Here is a 26862-nt window from a genome sequence, read left to right as displayed (position 1 = left end):
AAAATAAACTTGCATTTTCAACTCCTTCAGAGCAGCTGTAACCAGGGGTGTTGTAAACTGGGGCAACGCTAAGAAATGGGAAAATAAAGCTTGGCCAGGGCATCAGGAAACACCATTTTTGTCAAGCTATATTTAAAGTGCTAAAGGTTGTTGGATCATGGGATAATGGGCCTTTAATTTATAACTTTTGAATTCTTTCCTCTAAGCCTGATTTCTTTCCATTTATCCCAGTGTCTCAAAACATCTCTGTTTTTCTTCTTCTGTAAAACAAGGGATTCTTAATTTGACTTCAGCTGCTTGCAGTTTTTCCCCTTTCTGATTTTGATAATTCACTGTTAGGATCCCTATAGCAGTTGGTAACTGTGCAAGAAAAAATGACTGAAGGAAGGCTCCAGTGTGTTTGAGTCTCTCAGACATCCAGTGGCTCTTCCAGCTGCCACCCAGGGTCCATCTTCCCTCTCTCCAAGTTTGCCAAGAGCTTTTCCTGCCTCCAAGGGGTGTCTCAGCTGTATCTGAGTGTCCTCTGATCTAGTCTTGACTCTCACCATCTCCTTCCTCTCCAATGAATTTATGCTGAATTTGTCCCCAAACCAGGGGCAAACCCATCAGGTTCAGGGCTCTGTGCTGGTGAGCAGGTGCTCCATGCACCCCACTTTGAGATTAATGGTTGATCCCTTAGAAAATCACATTCCTCAGTTAATGAACGGTCTTTCCATGAGCCGTGTGTTACGTTCTCTGTAGTTTTTAAATCAGCCATGAATATTTCATGCCTACAAATGGGTTCTGTTTTCCACAGCACCCCGGTGCCATGGGCACTACCTCATCCCCGTTAATCCCTTCCTCACTGGAATTATTTGTGTACAGATTGCTGGCTTACATCACGTTGTTCACTCCCCATTTATCTCGCCTGCTTCACTCCGACACCAGTTGCCAGAAAACCACAGGAAATAACATTTCTCTGGCTCAAGCGATCACAGATTCATTAAGGAGATAACTTTGTTAAACACAGAGTTTTATTTTCGATTAATACACCAAGCATAGCTCAGAGGTACTTAAGAATTCCCGTGGGAATTCCTACATTATTAAACTAGCCAGGGTTGATACATCCTGTGAAGTTTCCAGTGAGACAAAGCACTGCTGTAGCTTGGGCTCATTTTGCTAATGCAGAATTTTTCTTTATTATTTGTTAAAGCAGTAACACCACCTGATCATAAATGCTCTGGAGAATGCAGTGGTTTAAATGGCTCACATTTACTGTTGTTACCTCGTGTCACTCAGGGGTTTTTGGTCCAATGTGTCTCTCACAAACAGTTTCCCCATTTCCTGTCTCCCCAGATGTCCCGGGACGAGACGGTGTGTAAATACTGCGGGGTCAGCTACTTGATCCTCCACGAGTTTAAGGTGATGGAGGAGAAAGTCAAAGCCATGGAGAAGGAGGTGAAGTTTTATGAGGGAAGCGTGGAACGGGAGCAGAGGCTTCAGGCTGAGCTACAGGCCCTGTACCGAGACCTGGAGCGCTACCGAGCGGCCAGTGAGTCCAAGACTGAAAGGTCAGAGCTCATCACCTTCTCTGCTGACACTCCCCTGCAGCTTATCAGGGACTTGCATCCCATTTTATCAGATGCATCATGTGTGGTACTGTATGATATGATAGTGTGATACTTCACTGAAAGCATCTCTCACAGTATTCCTTGGAAGCAAGTTTAAAACTCCTTCCCGGTTTAGAAACAGTCCATACATCTAAAGGGAGGGAGAGGCCAAGAGGGCACTGGGAGGTATTTCCCCTGCACACACTCCCAAAGGGAAATTCGAAATATTTCACCTTATCTTGTAATGAAATGGTAATATTTGAAATGAGATTGCACAGTGCTGGGAGTTCCACAGCTGTGAGAGTTTGACTGATTGTCTCACAGTAACCTGTGTTGTTGCCCTCAGAAGCTCAGGGTTCACTCTCTAAAAGGCTGATCCTAAAGGAATTATGAACATTTTGGGTCTTGCTTGTGCCATTGTTCTTCAGGAGCAGGAGTCTGCAAATCCTTGCACACAGATAGGCGAAGGTTCCAATTAATTCCCTTAAGAACTCCACTAATGAATGATAGACCTCAGAGCCACACTGGGATTTTCAGGGCACAGTGATTAGAACTTTAACTGTGTTCTTTCAGCTCATGCTTACAGGTTTTGTATCCTTTTCTGTCCTCATATTTGGAAATCTATCATTATATTCCACTAATTGATTACAGTGGGACTCTAAACAATTAATATTTATAGTCCACTAATAAAAGATAGTTTATAAAAATGCAGCTGCTCAAGTTGACAACTGATGGAATAAAGGGGGACATCAAGACCACCAGAAACTTCTTGGTAATTTCATCTGAATCAAACTGTTTGTCAGAAGCTTTTTGTAAGAATGAGATTATAACTTTAACTACCAGCTCAGCCATTTTGATTTTGGGGACCCCCAGTGGGGGTGTCCCTTCCATGTTTGCTCACACCAGGTGATCCAGAACTGGTAAATGGGCATTTTGAGTGGTAAGGTGCTCTAGGGATTGCACTGGAATGCCTTGGAAACCTGCTATTTTTGTTTTGAGAATCACTGAAATCCTGTTAAGAATTGAATGTTGCTATGAATGGATTTCCCTGGGCTTGTGTTTGCTGATCTTACTGATAACACATTGATTTTAGAGCACAAGCTCCCCCAGATTGGAACAAACCGTGTTTATGTCGTAGATCACTCTACTCGTAATGTTTCTTGCAATATTTTTTCAATTAAACTGAACATCCTCCACCCCCCCCCCTTCCCAATATTCAACATTTTCTTTGGTTTAACATCATGTTTTTAAACATGAGCTGTTTGCTCCTTGTCCCTTTAACGACCCTGGGTGGCAGAATTCAGTGTGTGAGCAAATGCAGTGACAGCACATTCTTCTTGGGGAGGATCATTTGCCAGAGCTAAACTTGAAATTTTCATTGAGCTGCCTTTTTGTAGTAAAGCTGGAACAGTTAATAAAAATTTTATCTCTGCACTTTTCCCCCCTGAGGCTCGACTTGATTTAAAAGCTGCTGAAATCAAGTGCAATACTTGCAGTAGGCCCCCACTCCAGCCATAAATCAACTGTTGTGCCTTGTTAAATAACTTGTCTAAATATTCCTTATCTATCCTGGGCCTCTCTCACTACCTTGTGCTGTTGGCATAAAGTCACTATTCACCATCCTCATTTCTGGGTCTGGCAGGGCTGACAAATCATTCCTCCCAGAAGCCAAATATCCCCTTTTTTAAATTTTATCTCGGGGAGACCAAGGGATTTAATCTTTCTTGTCAGTTCAGACTGGTTCATTTTTAGATTCCTTTTAGGTTCAGGTTTTGCTGTTGTTTGTACCTGTGGTTACCCTTGGAAGGCCCCTGGGAACAGGAGCTTTGGCAGAGGTTGGTTACCTGTTCTTTGGGATTTGGGGAGGAGAAGGGGAGCTCACCACTAATCAGTTCCACTTAGCTATTCAAGCCTTATTCCACATTCAAATCAGTTTAATTTTGAGAGTTAATGTCAGTTTTGGTAATTCTCACCACATCCAAGATGAGCAATGTGAGATACATTTAAATGCCAAAGATGTCCTCAGGTACCACATCCACAAGTTTTCTGGACACCTCCAGGGGTGGGCACTCCACCAGTGCCCTGGGCAACCTCTGGAACGAAAATGTTGGGTCTGAGCAGATCCTGCAGTTTCACGGAGCTGAAAACACCCTGGTGGGACTTTTTTGGGGCAGGACATTCCAGTCCCACTGGCAATCACAGGGACTACCAAGGTGATTAATGGGCTTGTGAGAGATGCCCTGAATCCCAACAAACAGGGTGATTGCTCCTGTCACTGCTTTAGGACAATGACTGTGTTTGCAACTCCTTGATTTTCTCCTCTGTTCTTCTCCTGTCAGCACTGGGAGTTACCAGGTGCTCAATCCCCTCCTGCCCCTGCTGTATTCCCCAGGAAAGCAGGGATGCAGAGATGGGCTGTTAATTCTGCAGCTGAACTGCAGGGCAGAGGGTGAGATCAGTGTGTTCCCACCATTCTCCCAGTGCCAGCGGTTAATGATCCATGGAGCTTTTCCTTTGTGCTAAAAAGCACCAAAATAACATGTTCATTTTGCTCCCTCCTGGTGCCAGGAGAGTGAAACTGTCCTGCCTTTTCCACCCGTCCTTTTGTGTGGGACTGACCAGAACATGCTGAAAATGTCCCTTTTGTTATAGCAGAGCTCTGCAGTGGAAAGAGGAAGAAAATGTGTCTCTAATGATTTACCAGTTTCTTTCTTGAACCAAAAGACCTTCAAATATCCCATTCTAGACTAAGAATGGAAAACGAGCATCCGGTTTCCCCTGGATCCCAAAGTTTTGGCTTGTTATTGTGCAGTGCTAAATCACTGCTTTTTTCCTCATCTGCAAAAGTAGGTTTGAATTTCTGTAGCTGAAAGGGGGATGGACATTTCCTTGTTAGTGGGACAGTTCTACTTCCAAACACAACCAAACCCTCCTGCCTCCACCTCTGGGAAATTTACAGGTAGTTTTGGGGAAATTTTCCTAAAAAGGTAATGTCAGAAATTTTTTTCAAATTTTTAATTATTTTTGGACTGTTTTTTTTTTCCTTTCCTTTTCTTTCTTTCTTTTTTTTTATGTTCCAGGGATCACAAAAACTTGCTTTTTAACTGCCAGATGTTCAGTTCTGATTTTGTCAGAGCCCTGCAGATCCAAGTTTCTTTATCAGGACTAATACTTCTTAAAATTTGCATTTTGGTGCAAAAGTGCTGATCTGTGTGTAACAGTAACTAATGCACTTTGATACTTTTTGCCTTAATTTTAATATATTTTTTATTATAAATCATTCTCATTTTCCACTGCTTTTTAGGGTTGAAACCAAGGCTTCTGCCACCCTTTGGGTTGGTAAAAGATTTGTTGATCTAAATGCTATTTATTTATTTGTGACAGTGCGTCACCAGTAGGGAAGCAGATGATTTACTCTGCACGAGCAGTGAGTGCTGAGAGCTTCCAAAGGGGCTGGTTTGTGGCAGTTCCTGTCACTGGGGTTGCATTTTGGGGATGGAAGGCAGGTTTGGGATGGTTTTGTGCAGCGAACAGCTGTGCTGCAGCTGGGGCTGAGCTGCTGGGGGGGGATCCTTCCTTCACGTGTACCAGCTCTTGCTCCTGGAGTTCCATTCATCCCATGACAATTGTGGGAATAATTGCCGAGGTTTGAAAGAACAGCGTTGGGACTGTGTTTGTTTACACTGCGATAGCTGGGCCTGACGAACAAAAGGTGCTGGAATGAGGCAGCTCAGAAGGTAAATGTTCGAGGTGAAGAACAGCTCGAGGTCAGTGTTTGTGGCTGTGTTTGCCGTGGCTGATCCAGCGAGGAGCTGGGGGCAGGGATGAAGAGCTCCCTGTGCTTCCCAGGGGACACCACCCTCCTCCTCCTCTGCTGAGAGCAGCGAGGGGGTGATGGAAACTCCTGTGCCTTGTCAGGGGACACTTTTCCAAAGGTATATAAAAAACAGAGAGTCCTGGAATGGTTTGGGCTGGAGGGACCTGCACAGGCCATCCTTTTAGTGGGAGGGAGGGGACACAGGGTACTGCTGAGGCCTGAGAACAGCAGCTTGTCTTTTCCCCACTTTTATGATCTTTTTTGGTGTCAACTTTGAAGTCAAATGCTGAAAATTGTCACCCACACTGTCGTTTGAGAACCCATCCGTGCTGCTGTGAAGCACCTGGGAAGATGCAGCAGAAGGAAGGTGACAACAGTTCCATGGTCAGGAGTGTGACACCAAGGGCAGATTGTCCCCATTTGGAGACTGATGCCTGTGTGAAATGTGTGATCATCACCTTTGAAAAGCTGTGGCTGCCCCACCCCTGGGAGCGTCCAAGGCCAGGCTGGAGCAGTCTGGGCTGGTGGAAAGTGTCCCTGCCCATGGCAGGGGGTGGCACTGGGTAATCTTTGAGGTCCCTGCCAACCCAAACCAGTCTGGGATTCAATTCAATTCAATTTAAAGCTGACACAAAAGTTAGAGGTTGTTTACTAGTGCAAATGATTATTTTATTTACATCTCTAGAATAAAAAACCTGACAATGGAGCTGAAAAACAAACAAGAGGAGTTTAAAAATGTGAAAGCTGATTTGCAGTATTTCCAGGAGGAGAAGGAAGCTGCCTACAAACAATCCCAGGTGCTCAGGTGAGAACCCAAAACCAAATGCTGGTGTTGGAAATACTCTTACATATATATTGTTTATAAAGACTCACCACAGGCGTGGCCATAGTCATTTAAACGTGATTACTGTGATTTCTCAATAAAAAATTATTGTCCCATTGCCTGTCTACTTTTCTTCATTTATACATAGAAGCTCCAAATCAACATTTAGAAGGGAGAAACCTATAAATGTATATTCAATACCTAATACAACATATTTCCTACACTAATATAGCATAAATTATCATATAACAGAAGAGTAGTTGTCAAGTGTCCTATACACCTCTGATATTGTTTTCTCTGTTGCAGAAGTACCTTGGAACACCACTGCTCAACTCTGAACAAGGCTGTGTCCCTGTTCCCTTTCATCAGGAGTGAGCTGGACAGCATTAAAGAGGTCATCTCCACCAACCTGGAGAACTGGGCTGCCATGAAAGAGGAAATTTCTCTGCAGATAAAAACCGTGAGCAAAGAAGCTCTGACAGGTAAAGCATCTCACAAGAATTTGGGGCAGGAGAAAATAATTTTTGGTAGTTGAGTGCAAATGAGAAGGTACAAATTAATGAGATGAAGAACTTACATCATTTATATTTTCATGGATCATGACAACAGTCAAGTTAGACCAAGCCTAACTCCACTGTCAAGGCAGTCATTACATGTTTTATGTGCTGCCCACATGCACATTTTAAACACCTTCTGTGGTGCAAATATTTTCATTATATATAATCTTTCCCAACTACTCCACACCTAAATCCATTTATTGTGAGTCTAAATGCTGTAAATACCAAAAGATTTGATTTCTTACCCTGTTTCCTGCTTGCCATTCATTAACCAAAGCTAATTAAAATACATATATAGGGCTTTTAGAAGCTGTTTTCAAACTAACCAACCAAAACTGGTCTAAAGAGCAGCCCCTCTGTAGCATTTTTCATCCCAAAATCTGAAGGTTCTGGAAAGCTTGTTGCAAAAACAGTAAAATAAACAAAAAAAATGACTGTATGTTAATATCATATGTTAGTCATGAACAACTGATACAACAGAACATAAAAGCTTTTAAATGGCATTCACAGGCCAAAAGAAAATATGTGGGACTAAAGTGTTTTGGTTTAGAAAGCTGGATTTAAGGATGGATGTGATGTTCACAGTCACAATATTCACCAGGCTCGAGTGGGATATGTTGGATGAGGGCTGTGGGTGCAAGAAAGGCTCCACTCCTGCTTCCATCCAGGAACTTGGGATATTTGGAGTATTACACAAATAAAACAGGCAGAGCTCCAGAAAAGAAGCCTGGAAATGTGTGGAGCTCTGTGAGCCCACAGATGTCTGCAGGAACACCTTCACATTCCCTTTGTTAGCAGGAGCAGGCAGGGAATGAGCCCAGGAAGAGAGGGATCCTCAGGACACACCATCCTGCCTGTGCTCGGAGGAGGTGGATCAGGAATCCACAGTGTCACATTGACACTGGCATTCGTGCTGATTGTTCTTACAGACAGGGAGTGCTAAGGAGGGGCTTTCTGGTCACACTCATCTCCAGCAGGGAGATGATCTGGGGCTCAGGACCCCCCAACTCTCCCCGGGGGGCTCAGGACCCCCCATCTCTGCCGGTGCTGCTCAGTGGGTTCGTGCCTACTCTCCCCAGGCACAGCTGCCCCCTGATTCCTTCCCAGTGGGAACAAAGCCATCATTGAAAGCACCCAGATTCCCTGCCCGTGTCACAGGAAGCACAGGCTGCTGGGCAGCTGGGATGGCAGATAAAGCCCCGTTTTCTGAGCTGCTCCACACACGCAGGTTTCACTCAAGCTGGGGGTTTGCACTGCAGTTCTCAGGGGCAGAGCGATGTGGGAGGGGCACATCACCCACCCTGCCCTTACATCCCCTCTTCCCAAGGATGGGAAGCACGAGGGAAAGGATGACATCAGCTCACCTACCTCTTTGGACCTTAGAACCCTGATCAGACTGACCCCCAGAGCTCAGGGAGTTTGGACAAGGCTCTCAGGCACACGGTGGGGTTGGTGGGGTATCCTGTGCAGGGCCAGGAGTTGGACTTATCCTTGCAGGTCCCTTCCAGCTCAGGATATTCTGTAACTGTGTGACACAGCAGCTCGTCCACCCATACACACTGAAGAACTGGAAGGGGAGGAATTCACCTGTGAGTATTATTTCCACAGGCCTTTAAAGTTGTAGCAGTCAGCACAGGGCCTGTTTGGTGCTCTGGGTGTTCCAGGCTCTAATCACACTACTACAGGCTCTTTCCAGCAAAGCCAATCTCGGCTGAGGCAGAGCACAAAGGGCATCCAGGGAGCAGTTTGAGTTCCCAGCCTGGGGGCTGGGCACGACCCTTCCCAAACAAGCCTCGATTGTGCCCAGCTCTCTGCTCCCTTGTTCCAGCAGGAAGCAGCCTGTGGCCAAGGGAGTTATTCCCAGCCCATGGGCTGCTCTGTGCCCCTTCAGTCCCAAAGACCCCTGAGATAAAACCAGCTGGATTTGGGGATGGTTTGTTCCTACTCACACACGGCAGGAGGGAGCAGTTGCTGCGTGGTGGGGGTTCTTTTGCTCGTGAATTCGAGGTGACCTGAGGAGTAAAGCAGCAGGTTGGCCAAGGGAAGGGCTGCAGCCTGTCCACACATTTGGGAGGCAGCACTGCAGGACCCTTCAGCAGCTCCCAAAAGGGTGTTTATACCATCACCCTACAGTAGCCTGGGTGTAAAACAGGGAGAAAAACTGGCAGTAGGAGACACAAGGCAAGTGAAAATGTCTCCAAGTCTTTGTGTTGCAGTCACAGCCATACACTCAGAGTAAGTACATTATTGGTGTTTCAAATGTTGGTAAGTATTTTTATCACTTCTAGAAGAGCTGTAACATAATTGTTTAAGAAATAATGATGTTCCCAGGGCTGGAGCCAGGCTGGGGGTGGGACAGGACGGGCTTTGAGGTCCCTGCCAACCCAAACCATTCCATGATTCCGTGAATACTGAAGTCCTGCCGTCATAAAACAGGTGTCATATTTTTAGTGGAGAAGCTAAATTTGACCACAGCTTTTACAATTTTTTTTTCCCTCCTTCTCAGAAATACCCAAATTGAATCAAAGATTGGCAAAATCCCAGAGGGAGAACGAATGTCTGCAGGAGAAGGTCAAACACCTGACAGGGGTGGCCGACACAGTCGAGCTGAAAACCCAACAGCTCCAAACTTCCCTCCAGCAAGGGAATGAACTCCAGAGCAGGTGCCGGGAACTGCAGAAGGAGACACTGGGTAAGGGAATTTTGACTTTTCCAGCAGAATTCCAAGGGGAAAAAGTGCAAAAAAAAAAAAAAAAAGTCTTAAAAAGCATTGAAATTGTGGCTGTTACTGTGAAAAGATTAAACAGGACTGAGCAGGACTTTTGGCTCTCAGAACTGAACAGCAGGTAAGGCCAAGCCAGGCTCATTTAGAGTCATTAAACAGGAGACTCTCTAATGATTTGCCCTTGATTGTGTGTCCTCTTGAAAAGTGCAAGAACAGTGACAGCACTTGAAATTATAATAATATAATTTCTACTATCTTGGGAGCTCTGTAGAGACGGTAACTCGTTAAAAAAGATGATTTGTATCGGTATCTCCTGAGTCATTTTCTCTTGCATTCACAGCACTGGCTCAGGGATATTTTAAGACCTTGGAAACTCATCTAGAGGTTGTGCTGTTCTGGGCACAGCTTTGAGTCATCACACTGGCACTGCAGTCAGCAGCCTGCCTTCTGCTGGGAGAGTGAGGTCGGGTTTAAAGCAGGGGGGCTCAGGGGTGGGCTCAGGGGAGGAATCACTGCTCCTTCAGTGCCTTCAGCTCTCAGGTGTGACACTGCAGGGACCGGCCAGGCAGCCAGCGAGGTGCAGCTCTGGGCAGGGATGACAGCAGGGCATGGAGTGTTGGACCAGCAGGTGCAGAGGGGAATCAGAGGAGCCTGTCCCTGCTGCCCCTGGCCCAGCCCAGGTGACTCAGGATCACACAGGATCACACAGGGGCAGAGCAGCAGCTCCGGGTCCTTCCCGGGACTTCAGTTGCAGTTTCTGTTCTCCTGCTGCCAGAGAATCCCGGTAGGGGAGGGCACAGCCTGTGCTTTTGGTGGTGTGTCATCACCAGAGCTCAGCCAGCTCTGACCAAAAGAGAAGTTGATGGAAGTCCCCCCTGCACCTGCTTCACTCTGGCCCTGTAAATCCTGGGTTTGTACCCATGCCGGCACCACTGGTGGAGTTTGTTCTACAGTTTGGTCTCTGCATTTCCCTGGAAGTGTCCCAGGCCAGCTTGGATGGGGTTTGGAGTAACCTGGTCCCGTGGAAGATGTCCCTGCCCACGGCAGGGGGTGGAACGAGATGAGCTTTTAGGTCCCTTCTGAAATCGCTCCTTTCATGCAGCCTCCTACTCCGAGTCAGCCTGGGGGGGGTGTTTGGGATCCAGACATTTGGGATCCATCTCTCACCGGTTCTGCTGCTCTGGGAATTTGGTGTTAGTATGAATGACTGGAGAGTTCTGGTTTCGATGAGAAAAAAACTTGGATTTATTGAATTAAATCCCCATTTTTCACTTTCATGTGACATAACTGGAAGGGAAAGCTCTTGAAATCAACCTAAAATGTTAGAATGTTCTGAAAAAGCTTTATCACTGCTGGCACTGATGTGATACCTAAGCAAGACCTACCATCTATCTAGGGTTGTCTTTTTTTTAATCCCTGTCCACTTAAAAGGAATATTTTGGAAGCTGCTTGTTTATGTTTATAAAGAGAACTGCAAATTTACAGTGGAACTTGAAATAATGGACATTTTATGGAGAAAACACAGCTAAAACATCATAGATTGAATTCATACAGAGTACTAGGGCTCTGCAAGATCTTAAATGAGCTGTAAAAAGCTCAGCTAAACTGGCTGATGTTTTATATGAGGCATTTTTAAATGTATTAATAAAAATGGAGCAGTTACTTGATAATAAATCAGTTATTAAGGAGCAGTAAGAGGTCTGATGTGGGTATCCAGAGGGAGATTTCAAGGCAGGGGAACTGCTGGCTCAGGCATTTTGATTCTGCCCTTCCTGAGTGGGTCAGTAATACACAAATCCATGAGGATTTGGAGGGGTCTGGCCTAGGGAACACGTTGCTGGCTTTGGGTAATAAACCCAGTTAATGCACTGCTGATAAAAATGTTCTCTTTGAAATACAAAATGTGATTTTCTTCATAAACAAGCATTAAATGCGAGTTTGCCATTGTAATAAAATCAGTTAGTGGGAACAAACAACAGTCTTGGTGGAAATCAGCTCCAGAGGGTGGATTTACACTGTCCAAAGCCAGGGTTTGGCTCAGTGGGATCCAGGCTGTCCATGGGTTTGGGGAGCTTGGTTTGGTGGTTTATTTTGCTTTTTTTTTCCTCCCCCAAACTACTCTATCATCCCTCTTTGGTACTGAAATAGTTCAGTGCTCCAGGGAAAAAAACCCAAACCAGCAGGGTTTGTGATTTCCATTTTTTAAGGATTTTCCTTTCAGCTGCCAATATTTCGAAGATTCTTCTCTTGCTCATTTACCAGAGAACTGTGCATTACTGACTATTTCCCAATGATAGCAGGCATTTGCAAGAGCAGAAACTAAGCAGCAGTTTCAGCTGCTGTTTCTTTGTGCTCGTGCTTGTTGTGACTTCCTGAAAATTCCCTCTGGGGGGGATTTGTGGGCTCAGTTTGATGGTTGGTGTCACAGCCCTTTCCAGCCTCGCTGAGCATCACCCAGTGAGTGAGAGAGGGCAGGTCTTGGCAGATGCTCAGCACAGGGTGAGGTCTGGTGGATGATTGTCTAATCAGAGACTCACAAAGCTAAAAATCAATAGTTGGGATGGTGTCTGTGTATCTTTGGGGCTGGGAGCAGCAGAGCTCCAACAACACGTGCTCCTCAAAGAGAGGAGCTGATCCTTGTGCTTTCGTTTCATTACCAGCCAAATCCTTTCCTCCACTTCATCACAGAGAAAGAATCATTTTCCCTCCCAAAGTCCTGGTGGTTTTTCTCTAGCCCATTTATAGTTTCAGGCTTTACCCCTTTAGGGGTTGAAATTGCTGGTGATGCCCATGAAATGTGAATTTTCAGTCTTTTGATGCTCCTGCTCCATGGGCTACTTCAGTTCCTAAATATAAACTAAGTGGTCTGCTGACATAATGAGAGATGATGGAAACTTGCAGGCAGCTGGAGGAGGGACTGGAACTTGGGAGTGGGGAATGAGCACTGCTCATGGAAAGAAGGAGCGGTGTTTTCATCCCGGTGAAGTGCCTTTAATGCCATTTTAAAGGCTGCTTTGAAGAGCTTTGAAAATCCAAAGAGGGAATAGTTTCCTGCAGTTTTAGGTAGGCTGCAGTTCAAACAGCCACTTTTCACGCTACAAGTGCTGTTGAAATATATTTTTTATTAATTCCAGCTGCAGTAGGGAGAGTTGGAAGGGGGAGAGCCGGGGAATGCAGGGCTGGTGCTGGAGCTGAGTGTGAGGAGGCAATGGCTCATTAGTGCTTTTCAACAGCCTCACAGTGGAAGGGGAAGCAGATGAATAGCATGGAAAACAGCACCCAAGTTCCCTTCAGGGAGGGGTTGGGATGGGGCTCTGTTTGAGTTCCACTTGCAGAAGGGCCTCTCTTTGCTTCTGGAGGAGAAGCAGGAATCCACCTTCTCCTGTGGCCACAGGCTGGAGACCTGGCAGTGTTCAGCCTGGAGAACAGAAAGCTCCAGGGAGATTTTAAAGCCCCTGCCAGTGCCTAAAGGGGCTCCAAGAAAGCTGGAGAGGGACTGACTGCAGGGCTAGGAGACCCTCCAGCCTTGGATCTGAACAAAACCACAGGTCTGGCTCTGGCAGAGACTGCTCTGGGCTGAAGGGTGAGCTTTGCCACCCCAGAGGTCCCTCCCAGCCACCCTCTCCGCGAAGCTGTGCCTGAACTGTGCAGAGAATTTCATAAAGCTTGGTAAAATAACAAATGCTGTCAGCTGGGGTGGTTCTGGCAGTCCTGCTCTGCTGGCAGTGGTGGGGTTGGAGGTGGGCAGGACGAGGGCACACGTGGAGCCCACGCTGTGCTTGCCAGGGGAGCGTGGCTGGGGCTGCCCCGGCGGCACAGTGACTGTGGGATGAGTCACAGCTTGTCCTGAACACCAAACTGGCTGCCTGATTTTCCCCAAACCAGGCTGAAATGAAGGGAAAATGAAACCAACCCCTCCCTGAGCCGTTGTGTGTGTGATGCAGAGCGGTGGGGAAGCAGCAGGGGCTGTTGTGTGCAGTGCCAGGCAGCGAGGAGCAGGCTGGCTCTCACCTTGGGAACACGTGGGCTCTGTACACACGCATTTATTTTGGGTAGGCACAGTCATTTCAGACCAGAGACTCAGTGGCAAGGAACAGGTTCACCCCTGACTGCCACAGGCCTGCTGTGCTGGGTTCTGTCCCTGGGCTGCTGCAGCAGGAGGGTCTCAGGTGCTGGTCTGCGTGTCCTCAGGGCCAAATCCGGGCTCCCCAGCACAGGAGGGACATGGAACTGTTGGAGCAAGTCCAGAGCAGAGGTCATCAAGTTGATCAGAGGGATGGAGCAGCTCTGCTGTGAGGAAAAGCTGGGAGAGTTGGGATTGTCCAGTCTGGAGAAGAGAAGTTTTGGGGTGACCTGATTGTGGCCTTACAGTGCCTGAAGGGGCTACAGGAAACATGGAGAGAGAGGGGATGGAGGGACAGGTCAAGAGGGAATGGTTTCCCACTGCCAGAGGGCAGGGTTAGATGGGATATTGGGAAGGAATTGTTGTCTAGGAGGGTGGGCAGGCCCTGGCACAGGTTTTGCTCAGAGAAGCTGTGGCTGCCCCAGCCCTGGGAGTGTCCAAGGCCAGGCTGGAGCAATCTGGGCTGGTGGAAGGTGTCCCTGCCCATGGCAGGGGGTGGAACAGGGTTGGCTTTAAGGCCCCTTCCAACCCAGAGCGTTCTGGGATCCTGTGAGGGTTCTCTGATCTATCTGAGGGATCTCTGCTGAGCTGTGCACATGAACCTCCCCAGAAAGTCTGCAGTTTTTCCTCACATGTGTATGAACCACTGAGCTTTCAGTTAGATGAGACCAAAATTGTCAGAAATTGTCTTGGGGTTTTTTGTAGGTTTTGCAGGAAAAGTAGATAATTACACAGCTCTATCATGCACGCTTCTGATGTGATCTCCCTGGGAATCTGTTAGGAATTAGCTGGGCAGCTGATGGCTTCCAGAGTGGCTGCTTGCTGCTTATTTGTTTTATTTTTTGCTGAAAACTTTACCAGTTGTTGCTGTTTCCCAGCAGGATCTGGAGCCTGTGCCCTTGGATGCAAACTGGGTGGCTGAATTCCTGAAAGCCAGTTCTGGGCAGGCTCCGTGCTGGGTGTTTTGAGGCTGCACTGATGGGAATTCACCCAAGGAAGAGGAAACAGTCACCAGCTTTGGTTCTGTTTCTTGGGTTCTTCATGTCTGTGCACGTTCTGTGCTGTGTCCCCTCGGTCTCTGTCACTGCAGGGTCCCACTGAAAGGTCACTGGAAGGTTAATGACTGTGGTGAGATCCCTTCTGAGTCTCAGAAATAACTAAAATTAGCCACCAGTGATACTGAGATGGTTTTGGACTGAAGGGTTTTAAGATGTGGTTCTCCTTCAAGCTTTAAAGCGAGTGTCAGTATGACAGAGCGTCAGTGCCTTCTCTTGGGCTTGCACATTTTGCAATGTGCTTTATTGTCATTACCAGAGAACATTTTTACATAGTCATTTGAATATATTTTTCTCTCTTCAGCAAGTTTTCTGCTGATTCTGCTGATTGGTTTCTTCCTTTCACCATGTTTTTCACTGAAATCTCTATTATTTGGATGTGGGTCTGATCCCTCAGACTTTCTGCTCGCCAGCTCCCGGTGACTTTGGTGGGAATTCTCCCTAGAGAAGACTTGCAGGAACCATCTGTGTAATTAAATCCATCTACTCCCTCATGAAAAACTCCTGTCCCTGCTCAGTGAATACGAAAACTTCTGAGAACAGATTGAGTGAGAGAAGAAACAGCACAGAAAGAGACCACCCAAAGTCCTGGAACCAAAATAAGCACCATCCCTCTCCTTTTCCTTTCTGCCAGAACTTGTGTCCATTCTCCCACATGGAGGAAGAGGAAAAAAAATGCCACAGTTATTAATGATTGCCAGGTTCAGCACAGGATGGATGTTCTGTGGTCCCTTCCCAGGGAGCTGAGGGAAAACATGGTTGGCTTTCCAGGGGTTTTGAGGAGCAGTTGAGCTGCTCTCACCGCTTGCTGTGGTCACACAGGACCATCACTGAGCACAGCTGAGCTCAGCCCACCTTCCACTGATTCCATGGAACCAAAGCACCCCAGGACTGGCTATCACAGGTGTGTTATGCAAAAATATGGTTCCTTTGTCTTGGCATCGGTGGCAGGTGGGGTGGAAGGGGCTGCTGTAAATAACTTCCATGGTTTTTTACCAGAGCTCAGTCAAGGCCAAGGAAATTTGAACTTTCTCTTCCAAAATCTCTTTCTGAATGCTGATAGTTTGGGGATGGATCTGACAGCTTGTGAGTACTTTAGCCTATATAATTCTCTCCCTGATTTTTTTTTTGTTGTAGTTTAATGACCAGCTTTTCTTTCCCCTTAATTGACAAGAGGGAAATCTTCCATGCAGTGGGATTGACCAAGGGAAGGTGTGTCGTGGGGCAGGAAATCCCACCCTGGGATTATCCATCACCATGATGGTTACTGGAAATGACTGAAACAGATATGTGGGAAAAGGAACAAAAACTCAGTGAATTGTGAGCAAACTGGGCTAGTGGAAGGTGGAACTGGATGAGATTTAAGGCCTCTTCCAACCCAAACCACTCCATGATTCTGTATCTTCTGTGTGTTCACAAGGATGAGGAGCTGATTGAGGTATATATTGTTGGTTCAGTTTATAGGGCTTCAAATCTGCAAATTATGACTATTCTCAGGATTTAAAAAAATGGAAAAGGGTGATATTAAGAAACAGAAACCCAGATGAGATAATTAAACTAATTGTACACATGAAAAGAGCTGGGATGTATCCTGGGAAAAAGGCAGTGGCTGATTGAAGCTGATGGGTGATGTGTTCTGAGAGAGAATGTTCAGTAAGAGAGGAAAAGACAAGTGCATAGAACCATGAAAGGAGTGTCATGGTTTTAGGTGAAGTAGAATTACAGGTGATTTTTGGATCTGCCTTCCTGCATGTGTTTGCTCTCAGCTTTATGTACAAGCTATATGTGTGATTTAAAGCCTTTCATGTTAAAATGCAATTGGATTTGATGTTTTCTGGTAGGATAAAAAACCCCAGACAAACAAAAAAGCAGCTTCTTGCTGTAAAGCCAGTCTTTGCTCCAGTGTAAACAGAAATTGGAAGGTTCTGCACTGCACAGAATGCAAAATCAATTCAAATTTTACAACTGCCAGGCCTGTGCTGCTTGAGGGGGGAGTGGGGATCCACAGGGCTGAGATGGAAATAAACCACAGTGCATTATTTCAGAGTAACTGGAGACACAAAGCCCATGTTTTTGCTTTCAGATTTAACAAACCAAGTGGAGACCACGGGGCTGCAGCTGCAGAAGGTGACGGCCGAGCTGGAGCACTACAAGAAGCTGCTGATGTGAGGTTCCCTCCCTGCATCCTTCCCCACTGCACACGCAGATGCACCAAACATTTCATCCTCATATTCTTCTTTCTAAGCAGCAGCGTTTTTACGAGGAAAGAGAAGCTCACAGAGCTCCATCTTCAGCCCAGTCCCAGCTCAGATATTGAGCTCAAGAGAAAGGAGCTGGTTCTGGCAGTGTCCAGGCCAGCTCTCACCCCTCTTTTCCCATGTTTTTCCTGAAATTTAAACAGGGTTCAGGCTGTTCTGCTCTGGACTTTCTGGTTTCTGTTCCTCTATTCAGGGGTCTGACCACAAGCAAGTGGCAAATATTTGGAATGCTTAGCAACGACGTATTTTAGTGATAATGTAAGGGTTGAGCGTGGAAAAAAGATGTCATGGACGTGGTTAAATAAACAGGGAGGGCCTTCCAAATGTAATATTAAAATTTCGATGCAATATGGGCACAATTTCATAAAATAACATGTTCTATATCTGTTTAAATGTAAATATGAAGCTTAACCATGGTTATTAATTGGTGAAATGATGACATAATGACACGACACCTGCAAAGTTTCCAGCCCTCTTACCTACAAAATTGCTATTTTTCAATTTTATTAATTTTTTTACTTAAAACTTCAATCGTTTGCAACATCTGTGATCCTGCTCAGGCTGAGATGGCATTGCAAGTGGAACTTCCAGTTATGACAAATCTTACCTAGAGCTGAAAGAACTTGCTGTTTGTGGCCTTTTGAGTGAAGTAGCAAATGTGAGTTGGATAACACAGCCAGCAGAGATGTCCAGGTTGTGCAGGAGCAAAGGCTCATTTCTTTGGATAACACACTTCTTGGAATGGTTTTTTTAGGGTGAAATCAACAGAACTTGAAGTCTGTCAGAATGAACTGAAAAAGATGAAATATGAAAATGGGATTTCTGAGTCCAGGTAAATGCTGAAATGATATTTCCTAATATCCATTTATGAGCAGGAGAGGAAAAACTGTATGACTTTAAAGCAGTTTTATACATTTTTTTTCTATTTTTCTGTGAAGTCATTAGATTTAACTTCATAGCAAACACACAGGGGTTTTTTTTTTTGCCTAATATTTAATTTTCCATTTCTGTCTGTAACCAGGAATAGTCAGTCCAATGCTGACACTTCCTTATTTCACCTGCAGGCTTACCAAAGAGCTCAAGGAAAAGGAGGAATCCCTTCTGATTTGCCAACAGGTCTGCAAACATTTACAGGAGGAAGTGGCTGAGAAGGAGAGGAAAGAAGAGGACCTGAAGAGAAGGACTGGGCGATCAGAGAGTGAACTGGAGACCCTGAAAACTCTGCTGAGCCAGACGGAGGAGGAGGTGGTGATGCTCAAACAGGAGAGGTGATGGCAGCTGGGCTGACATGTCCTGAAAATGCCCGACAGTTTGGAATTCATCAGAGTGGGTTTTTTAATTATTGAAAGATAAACAAAACTTGAATGGGAAAAAAAATTCCTATTAAAAGAAACGGGAGAGAAAAAGCCCTGCTTGGCTCTCCAGGGCCTCAGCTCGAGCTCAATGAAACCCCAGGACAGCCCTGTGGGGCAGCTCTTCCAGCTGTACCAGAGGCACAGGCAATGGTTTTCCATTTCTCTTAAAATGCAGAACCATCTTGGTGCCTCTTGGCGTTTTTAAATGGTCACAACAAGCCCGTGGTTGTCAGGAATAAAACTGGGTTTGTAGATTATGGTCAAGGCAGTTGAAAAATACGGATTTAGGCTGGTAAGTCTAAAACAAAGGCACTCAAAGGAGATCCCATTCCAGGGAAAACAACCCTCAGAAGCTCAGTGCTTTATTTTCCACATCTGCCAAGTAATTCCAGGGGAAAAGGCAGCTTTGTTCAGAGCTGAGAACCTTCAAAATCAGACTGAACTGGTGGGAAGTTGCCCTTACACTTCACCAAGTGCCAGATCATATCCAGGAGCCTGGAGTATTGGAACAGTTAGGGCATTTTATGGTGTACAAGTTGCTAATAACATAAATTACAAGAATTTAAGCTCTCCAGGAGTTTTGCTAAACAAGGCATCACATAACAAACAGTAACTCAACAACAGAAAGCACTCAGTGGTTTTAATCCCAAACACGCCACATTTTTTTAATTAATGATAGCAGTGTTCTGAGTTCATTAAATGCTATTTCTGGCTTGAATAGTGTCAGCTTTTCTGTGTCCTTCAAGATTTGTCTTGAGAAATCTTGAAGAAGTATTAAGATATGGTTTGAGGGGGAAGGAAGATCAGCTGCAGTGTTTTCTGTGAGACAACAAAGCAAGTGGTGGCCCCCTGGAGATGCTGAGGAGGGATTGGTGCTGAGTGCTGGACAAAAGGGAGAGGGATTCCACCCCTGTGGGCAGAGCTCATCCCTACATCCCGGTGGTTGTGCTTTCCAGGGAGCTGATGGTGGTTTCCCACCAGACCAGGACGGAGCAGCTGCAGGAAGCGCTGAGGCAGAAGATGAGGAGTGAGGAGACCTGGAGGGAGAAGGTAACCCTGGATGGGCCCCTGGCACCCTCTGCCTCCTTTATTTGGGGTTTTTGGTTGTCACAGTGGGTGAGAACAATGTGGCAGGGACTGATCTCCTCAAGTGCCAGGTGTCCTGAAATCCTGGAATCGTGGAATGGTCTGGGTTGGAAGGGACTCAGCCAAAAATCAATTTATTTTTGTCAGGAACACACGGGTCTTTGTTGCCCATAAACACTGGGTTTGCTGGTTCAGACCCATAAATTTACAGGAAATTTATTTTGGGGAACCTCCTATTTCCAGGAGCTGTTTACCATAAACAGCTGCCACTGTGTCAACCGTGTTCTCATCTGCAGCTTCTCCCACCAGCACCAAAAAACCCCAAACTGAACACGGGAAATTAAAAAATATATATACATATATTTATATGTGAAGGAAAATGTAAAAGCAGTGCTGAACAACAGTTGTGACTTGTCTGATTCAATCCTGTCATAACTGGTGACTAAAATGACTGTGTATTTTCCTCCAGCAGGTGAGAAGTGTCTGAGAGCTTTTATTGAGTCTCTGGGAGGTTTGGGGGCCGGTAGCAGTTCAGATCAGTTCCATCCCTTTGGAAACATCTCCACCTCCGTGCCACAGGGTGTCATCTGGGGAGGAGCTCACACTGGCTCCAGAATCACAGAGTGTCGTTCAGCCCAGATAAAGATTGGTGGGAGGCAGAGGGAGCAATTACAGCTTTGGGATCATTAAAATGCAGCACAGGGAAGGGCTCCAAAAATGCACTCAGCAACCAAAAAATCGAGAACACGATAAGGGGACAGCTGGTTTGTTTGGGTCACTGTGCCATTGGGAGCAGCAAGTGGGCAAGATTTCTGTTTGAAATACAGAGAAACCAGGAATTGTTTTCATTTATTGTTATTATCATTAGTATAGTAATAATATTAATATGTTATATCACTAAAATAATAACAATAACAAGGAGAAGGAGGAGGAGAAGAAAAGGAATAATAAGAGTCTACTTTGAGGATTTAAAAAATATACCAATTTTAAGCTAAACCTTAGTGGGGGATTTGCACCTATTCCACCCCATAATTTGCCTGCATTTTGATTTTTAAAAATAATGAAAATATTTCCAGTTTATCTTTTCCCCACAGAGAAGAGAGTTTAGAGAGATTGGTTATCCTTTTGCTCATAATTAGTGTGTGAAATTAAGATAATTGCAATTAAGCTCATTCTGGGCTTTTCTGCTTTTAATAATTTGAAGTAATTGGGTTGGGGTTGTGCTCTAAATGTGCCTCTCAGCCTGGTGCAATTAAATCCATCAGAACCCAGGCTGCACAAATAGCACATTAACATCCTGGGTTAGGAAAAGTATTTTCCTACACACAGCCCTCAGTATTTCCTCCAGAATCCGGGCTCTTCTGTTCAGGAAATCCTGGCTGAGCGTTCAGGTTTGAGTTTCTGATGTTCATTCTTTGAGATGCGTCCAGGGCTGGGATGTTTTACCCAGAATTTGCAACTCGTTCACTTTGGGTTCTCCCAGGGGTTGAGAGCCCCTGGAGCCTGCTGGGCTGGGAGCTGTGGGAGCTGTGGAGCAGGAGTTGTGGAGCAGGAACTGTGCAGCAGGAGTGTTCCCTGGCCGGGCTCCAGGGGGTCAGGAGTGTTTGTTCAGTGCCCGGAATCCCAGGCTGCCAAATCTCCCCTCCCTTCCTTTAAGGAGCGTGTCTGGGGTTGGTGTGACTGAAACCCTCTCGCTCCCCAGCTGGAAATGGATCTGGCCAAGGGAGAGGCTCGGCAGAAAGAGGCGATTCTGAAAGTCAAGGAGGAGGCCAGGGTGGAGCTGGACCTGGAGAGGCAGAAACAGCAGGAACTGATCACAAAGTACCAGCGAGACCACGAGGAGCTGCAGAAGAAGGTGGGGAATGCTCAGGAGAAAACCCCCGTGGCAGCACAGCAGATAAAACTGTTGAAAGCCGGAATGGGAAGCAATAAAACCTCCTTTATGTGTCATCCTCCATGTCTAGATGATAGAGTATTTTTCCCCAGTCTTAATATATGACCTATGTTTAATTTTTTTTTTATTGGAACAGGCTAAAAAAAAACCTCTGCAGTTCAAGTGAAATGGTGTGGAAGTTCTTTATTGTCTCATATTTTCTCTATCCAGTCCAGAGTCCATTTGTGACCCTGGATTTCAATTTTCAACCTGACATCATCATTTTGCAAAACCTTGGGACTGTTTCAGGCTATGATGAGTTCCCACAAACCCATCCACGTGGTTTTTCCCTTCCCACAGGGCCAGTTCCCACCTTCTGGGCTCTGCTGGAGGTGGCACCACGTGGGGTTGGCCATTCCCAGCTCCCCAGAGCTCCAGATTCTTGAGTTTTATGTAGAAATTGAAATACTGTACCTATAACCTTTGCAAAGGACTTGGCACAATTCTGGAGAAATCTGGGGAAAAAGGAAAGGAATTTGGTGAAATTACACTGTTATTTTAAAAGTTATGGCTTTGCAGAGTGTTTTAAAGATGAAAAGAACTCTTTGTTCACTTGGCAAATATTTGATTGTGATTTTAAGACTGAGGAAACACTGACTTGAAATTTTCCCATTTTTACCTCAATTTCTCTGTTGGATCCTGAACATACTAATTAATCTCTCTGTTCTGAGTGTAGATTAATTACAGCTCTCTGAGGGCATTCTGTAAACCCAAAGCATTTTGTTCTCTCTGAGGACACAAGTGTTTGAATTTGTCTGATATTAATTCTCTCTATAAAAATACTGACTGTAGATGAATGCAGTTTTTGTCTGATCTCATGCAGATACCAGGTTTAATATCCAGTGCCACCAAGAGCTTACGGATGGAGACAGAAATCCTTGAGAAGAAGCTCCAGGATGCCCAGATGAAACTTGCAGAGAAGGATGGAGACAAGGAGAAGGAAATCCAGAGCCTTAAAAGACTGATCAGTGAACTCGAATTTCAGCTGACGATGGAGAAGAGCAACAATGAATCATTCCTGGACAAACTGAGGAAAGAAATGAAACACAAGTCAGATGAACTGGAAAAATTAACCCAGGAGAGGACACAGCTGATTCACAGCTTGAGTCAAGTCCAGGAGGAGGTAGGAACATGAGCCAGGAAATGCCTGGCTATTTTTGCTTGGAGACATGTGATTTCTAGTATCACTCAGGGTGTCTGTATTTCAGACCAGAAAAGCCATTGAAGTGCAAAGATTCCTAGCACAAGACCATGATAATTTCATAAAGACAGTAGATTATGAAATACAGGAAGTTTTAATTCAGCAAACACTTACACAGGGGGGTTATTGTGTTTTATTGAACAATATTTATATTTTTCAAGTCCTGCAAGACATTTCTTTCTCAGCCTGTAGCCTCAGTTATGCTACACAAACATGAGTGAACAACAAAGAATTCCCCATGTTTTTGGAGTGGAGATCATGGACAGTTCTCCCTTCCCACTCTTTGAACTGTGCCCCACCTCCCCCAGCCCAGGCACGTTCCCTGACACAGGAATGCATGGAAATGACCCCCATGCAAAGGGAAGCTGCAGTGATGGATATTCTGACCACAGGCATTTGCTGAATGCTTGGAGTAGAATGGGAAGGGAGGAGAGAGCTGTGCTGCTCCATGAGAAATGTGCAGTCAGGGACTGCAGATAAGATTAGGCTGGAATGTCCAGAGCAATTCAGTGGCAGAAAAAAATTGGGAAGCAGTGAAAATTAAACTCCCCAAAATGAATTAGAGCCGGGGTTGGTATTTACTTCTTCCCTGGCAAAGGTTCAGGAACAGTGTGGGTGAATTGGAGGGATGTTGGGGGTGGGTCTGTCAGTCCTGCCCTGACCTGGGATGGGGACATGGATCAGGGTGGCCTTGGCACAGTGGCTGGCCCTGATGGCCTTTCCAGCCTGAAGGATTCCACGATTCCACACCGAGTCCCTGAGGAGGGTTCTGTAGGAAGGGTCAGAAGGAAGTGGTGCAGTGACACTGAACCTCCATCTGCTGCTGTCACTTCCCAGGAGCGGCATTCCCAGCTCCCAGCCAGGAAGGAGGGCAGGGATGGCTCCTGAGCACTTCCCTCAGGTTTCCACGGACTCCCGAGGGAAGGGGATGGGTGGGAGCGCTGCCATGTCCGGGAGGGGAGCGGGGATTGTTGTGTGCCCACCGAGTGCGGAGGGAGCGCCCGGTGTGTGTGTGTGTGTGTTGCAGAATTCCCTGCTCTGTGTGTGTTGCAGAATTCCCTGCTCTGTGTGTGTTGCAGAATTCCCTGCTGTGTGTGTGTTGCAGAATTCCCTGCTCTGTGTGTGTTGCAGAATTCCCTGCTCTGTGTGTGTTGCAGAATTCCCTGCTCTGTGTGTGTTGCAGAATTCCCTGCTCTGTGTGTGTTGCAGAATTCCCTGCTCTGTGTGTGTTGCAGAATTCCCTGCTCTGTGTGTGTGTTGCAGAATTCCCTGCTGTGTGTGTTGCAGAATTCCCTGCTCTGTGTGTGTTGCAGAATTCCCTGCTGCAGGAGACGGTGCGCCGGGAGTGCGAGGAGCGCTGCGGGCTGACGGCCGCGCTCAGCAGGGCCCGCGAGCAGGTGCTGGAGCTGCGGAGGCTCAGCGGGACCTTCCCGGGGCCGCCCTGGCCCCGCTCCCGGGGCAGCCCCGGCGCCGCCAGGGACCTGCGGCTCTCCCTGGGCACGGCCAGAGCCGCCAAGGGAGCCGCTCCCGGCCGGCACAGCCCGGCAGCGTCATCGGCGGGGCCCAGCCCGCCCCACGCACCCAGGGGAAGGGCGGCCTCGCTCCCCGAGCCCAGGAGCAGGAGCATTCCCGGGATAACCCGCCGGCCCAGCCAGCTCTGACACCTCCACAGCCTGGGAAACAGCCCAGGCCTTCGAAGGACCCTTGGCTTATGGACACCGGGGGCAAATCTCTGCCAGTGCAATCCATCCATTTCTACAACCCGAAATTCACTTAAATTTGTATTTATTTCTGCTGCAATAACGTTTGTTTGTCCGTGGATTTATTAATCGTGTAATGAAATGCTGTTTACGTTTCAAGAGGAGAAGAGGAACAGAAGAGTGTCCCCAAAAGGGACTCGTCTTCAGAGGTGGAATTAAAACCATGGAATCCCAGAAGGTCTGGGTTGGAGGGGACCTTAAAGCTCATCCAGTTCCAATCCCCTGCCATGGGCAGGGAATGATGGCCAATCCTCCTAGAATCCAGGTTGGATGGCTCAGAGCAACCTGGGCTAGTGGAAGGTGTCCCTGCCCATGGCAGGGCATGGAATGAGATGAGCTTTGAGCTCCTTCCAGCCCAGGCCAGTCTGTGATTCCATGGTTTAAAATCCAGGCTCTATCCACCAACTCCCTGTTTCTGTCCTGTGGCCCCAGCCTTGGTAAAGTCTGTGTGGCCAGAGAGGAATGCATGGAGAGTGAGGGGAGAGACACAGGACAGTGTTTGAAACACGAGGGAAGGTCTAAACCCTGGATCCAAACCAAGTGGAGAAAAACATTTCCCTTCTCCCCCTCCCTCCCAGGAAGCTGCTCAGCAAAGAGCAAAACACATCAATGCCAGGAGCCCTCTTTGCCTGGCTTGTAAAACCAGCTCCAGGAATGTCCCCGTGGCAAGGAGAGTTCCCATCCCCTGGCTCTGTCCTGGGATAAAAGGCAGCAGCACAGGGTGCCCCTGCCCAGCTCATCAGAGCACTGGATTTGAGGAAATCCAGCTTCCTGCAGGGAATATTTCTCGCAGGAGTGGTGGCAGAGACCTTGCCCTCCAGGACTCCTGGCATGAGGGAGCACCAAACAAATCTCCAGGCTTGGAGCAGATCTGCCATGGCAGCATTCCAGCCCTTCCCTTGGAGAAAACATCCCCTGGCACCAGGGGGTCTGCCCTTCCCTGATGGAGAGGCCTCTCTTTGCCCCTGGCAGAGCTGCTGCTGTTGCCTGATGAGGAGCAGGAGCTCCTCCAGTCCTAAACCTTTCCCTAAAGGGTTAATCCCACCCTGCCAGGCCTGGTTCCTCTGGCAGGGTCGGTGGGGCTGGTTTGGAGCTCCCTGTGTGGCATCAAACCTCACCCATGGCTTGGCCAAACCTCTCCTGGGCCCAAACCCATCCCTATTAAAGCCCCCAGGAGGGTGGAGCCGGGTGGGATCAGCCTCTTCTCCCAGATGAGGAGTGCCAGCACAGGGGGATTCCAAGCAGTCAGTCAGGGCCTCATGGGGCCAATTTTCCACTGAAAGTTGCCCATAAAAAGAATTTAATGTTCCCCACAGGAGTCCAGCCCATGGCTGGTCCTGCTGCTCCTTCAACAGGCAATCATTTTATCACTTACCATACATCCCACAGATGTGCTTCCCACGTGTGTCCAGCGCTCATTCCCACTGGGAAATCCCAAACCAAAGTGTTGATGTGCCTCATGGATTAAAGATGACGAACAGCCCTTGCTCTGAGGTGCTGTAGGATCTGGGATCCAGCCTGTGCCTTGCAGGTGGAGTTTTTCCACAAAAGAAGAAATTAGACTGCAGGAAAAAAAAAAGGCATCTTAATTTTCCTCAGCAGCATCAAAAGTGCATGAAATAGAAATTGTAGCCAGTTGATGCCACGTATCATTAAATATATTAACCAGAATAAAAGACAGACTGACTTTCTTTGCACTGTGTGTTTTTAATACCAAAAAAAAAAAGCAGAAGAATGAAATTGGGGAAATTTCTGAGACATTCCCCCTGCAATTTTAATTTTTTTTTAAATGGGGTCTTATTTACATCATGGAAATCCAGTGTTGGATTTCATCTTTGGTGGTTACAGGTGGTTTAGTGTGTCCTGCTGGAGGGAGAATAAACTCCAAATGCAGCTGCAACAGGGTGAAAACTATAAATCAATGTGCTGAGCACTAATGTGGGGTTTTCATCCTCCCAGCAGAGGACAAATGAATTGGGATGGGATAATGAAAAGGGCACTGCCAGAGATTAACGTGGAAGAGATTTTAACACCGGAAATAAAATTTGTGTGGTGGAAAAAGGAGCATCTGGCATTGCCCTGGGAGCTGCTCCCAGCTCATGATAAGCCCTGAGCACATTTTTGTATCTTCTAAAAATCAGCTCATTTCCAACTGTCAGAACAATGAGTCCTTTTTGCTCATAAACCCCGGGTTTGCTCCTCCTCAAACCCATAAATTTACAGGGAATGGTTTCTTTTGGGGATCCTCCTATTCCCAAAGTTCACAGCATTGCAGAGTCACAGACTGGTTTGGGTTGGAGGGGCCTTAAAGCTCATCTCGTTCCACAGGCAGGGACACCTTCCTGTGTCCAAAACCCATCCAACCTGGCCTTGGACACTTCCAGGGATCCAGGGACAGCCACAGCTTCTCTGGGCAACCTGTGCCAGGGCCTGCCCACCCTCAGAACCAGGAATTCCTTCCCAATATCCCACCTGGCCCTGCCCTCTGTCCATGGGAAGCCATTCCCGCTGTGCTGTCCCTCCATGCCCTGTAGCCCCGTGTGCTGCTCTCTGTGATCCCCTTTTCCCGTTGGACGAGCA

At 46.8% G+C, this 26862-nt stretch overlaps 1 protein-coding gene across 1 annotated transcript in view; it reads left to right on the top strand.

The window, feature by feature from the left end:
• LEKR1 (leucine, glutamate and lysine rich 1) overlaps positions 1-26015 on the top strand; it is a 33120-nt gene extending 7105 nt beyond the window's left edge. Inside the window, exons 2-12 of the mRNA XM_050308726.1 lie at positions 1336-1550; positions 6092-6211; positions 6536-6711; positions 9293-9478; positions 16773-16854; positions 17702-17779; positions 18012-18215; positions 19259-19352; positions 21091-21243; positions 22145-22444; positions 23836-26015. Of these exons, the coding sequence (XP_050164683.1) occupies positions 1336-1550; positions 6092-6211; positions 6536-6711; positions 9293-9478; positions 16773-16854; positions 17702-17779; positions 18012-18215; positions 19259-19352; positions 21091-21243; positions 22145-22444; positions 23836-24183 (1956 nt within the window). The 3' untranslated portion in view covers positions 24184-26015. The remainder of the gene's footprint in view (positions 1-1335; positions 1551-6091; positions 6212-6535; positions 6712-9292; positions 9479-16772; positions 16855-17701; positions 17780-18011; positions 18216-19258; positions 19353-21090; positions 21244-22144; positions 22445-23835) is intronic.
• Positions 26016-26862: the final 847 nt, after the last annotated feature.

The sequence above is a fragment of the Myiozetetes cayanensis genome, unplaced genomic scaffold, assembly GCF_022539395.1.
Source record: "Myiozetetes cayanensis isolate MyiCay16 unplaced genomic scaffold, myiCay2020 scf13, whole genome shotgun sequence".
NCBI classification, from domain to species: domain Eukaryota; kingdom Metazoa; phylum Chordata; class Aves; order Passeriformes; family Tyrannidae; genus Myiozetetes; species Myiozetetes cayanensis.
This window is presented reverse-complemented; position numbering and strand designations above follow the sequence as displayed.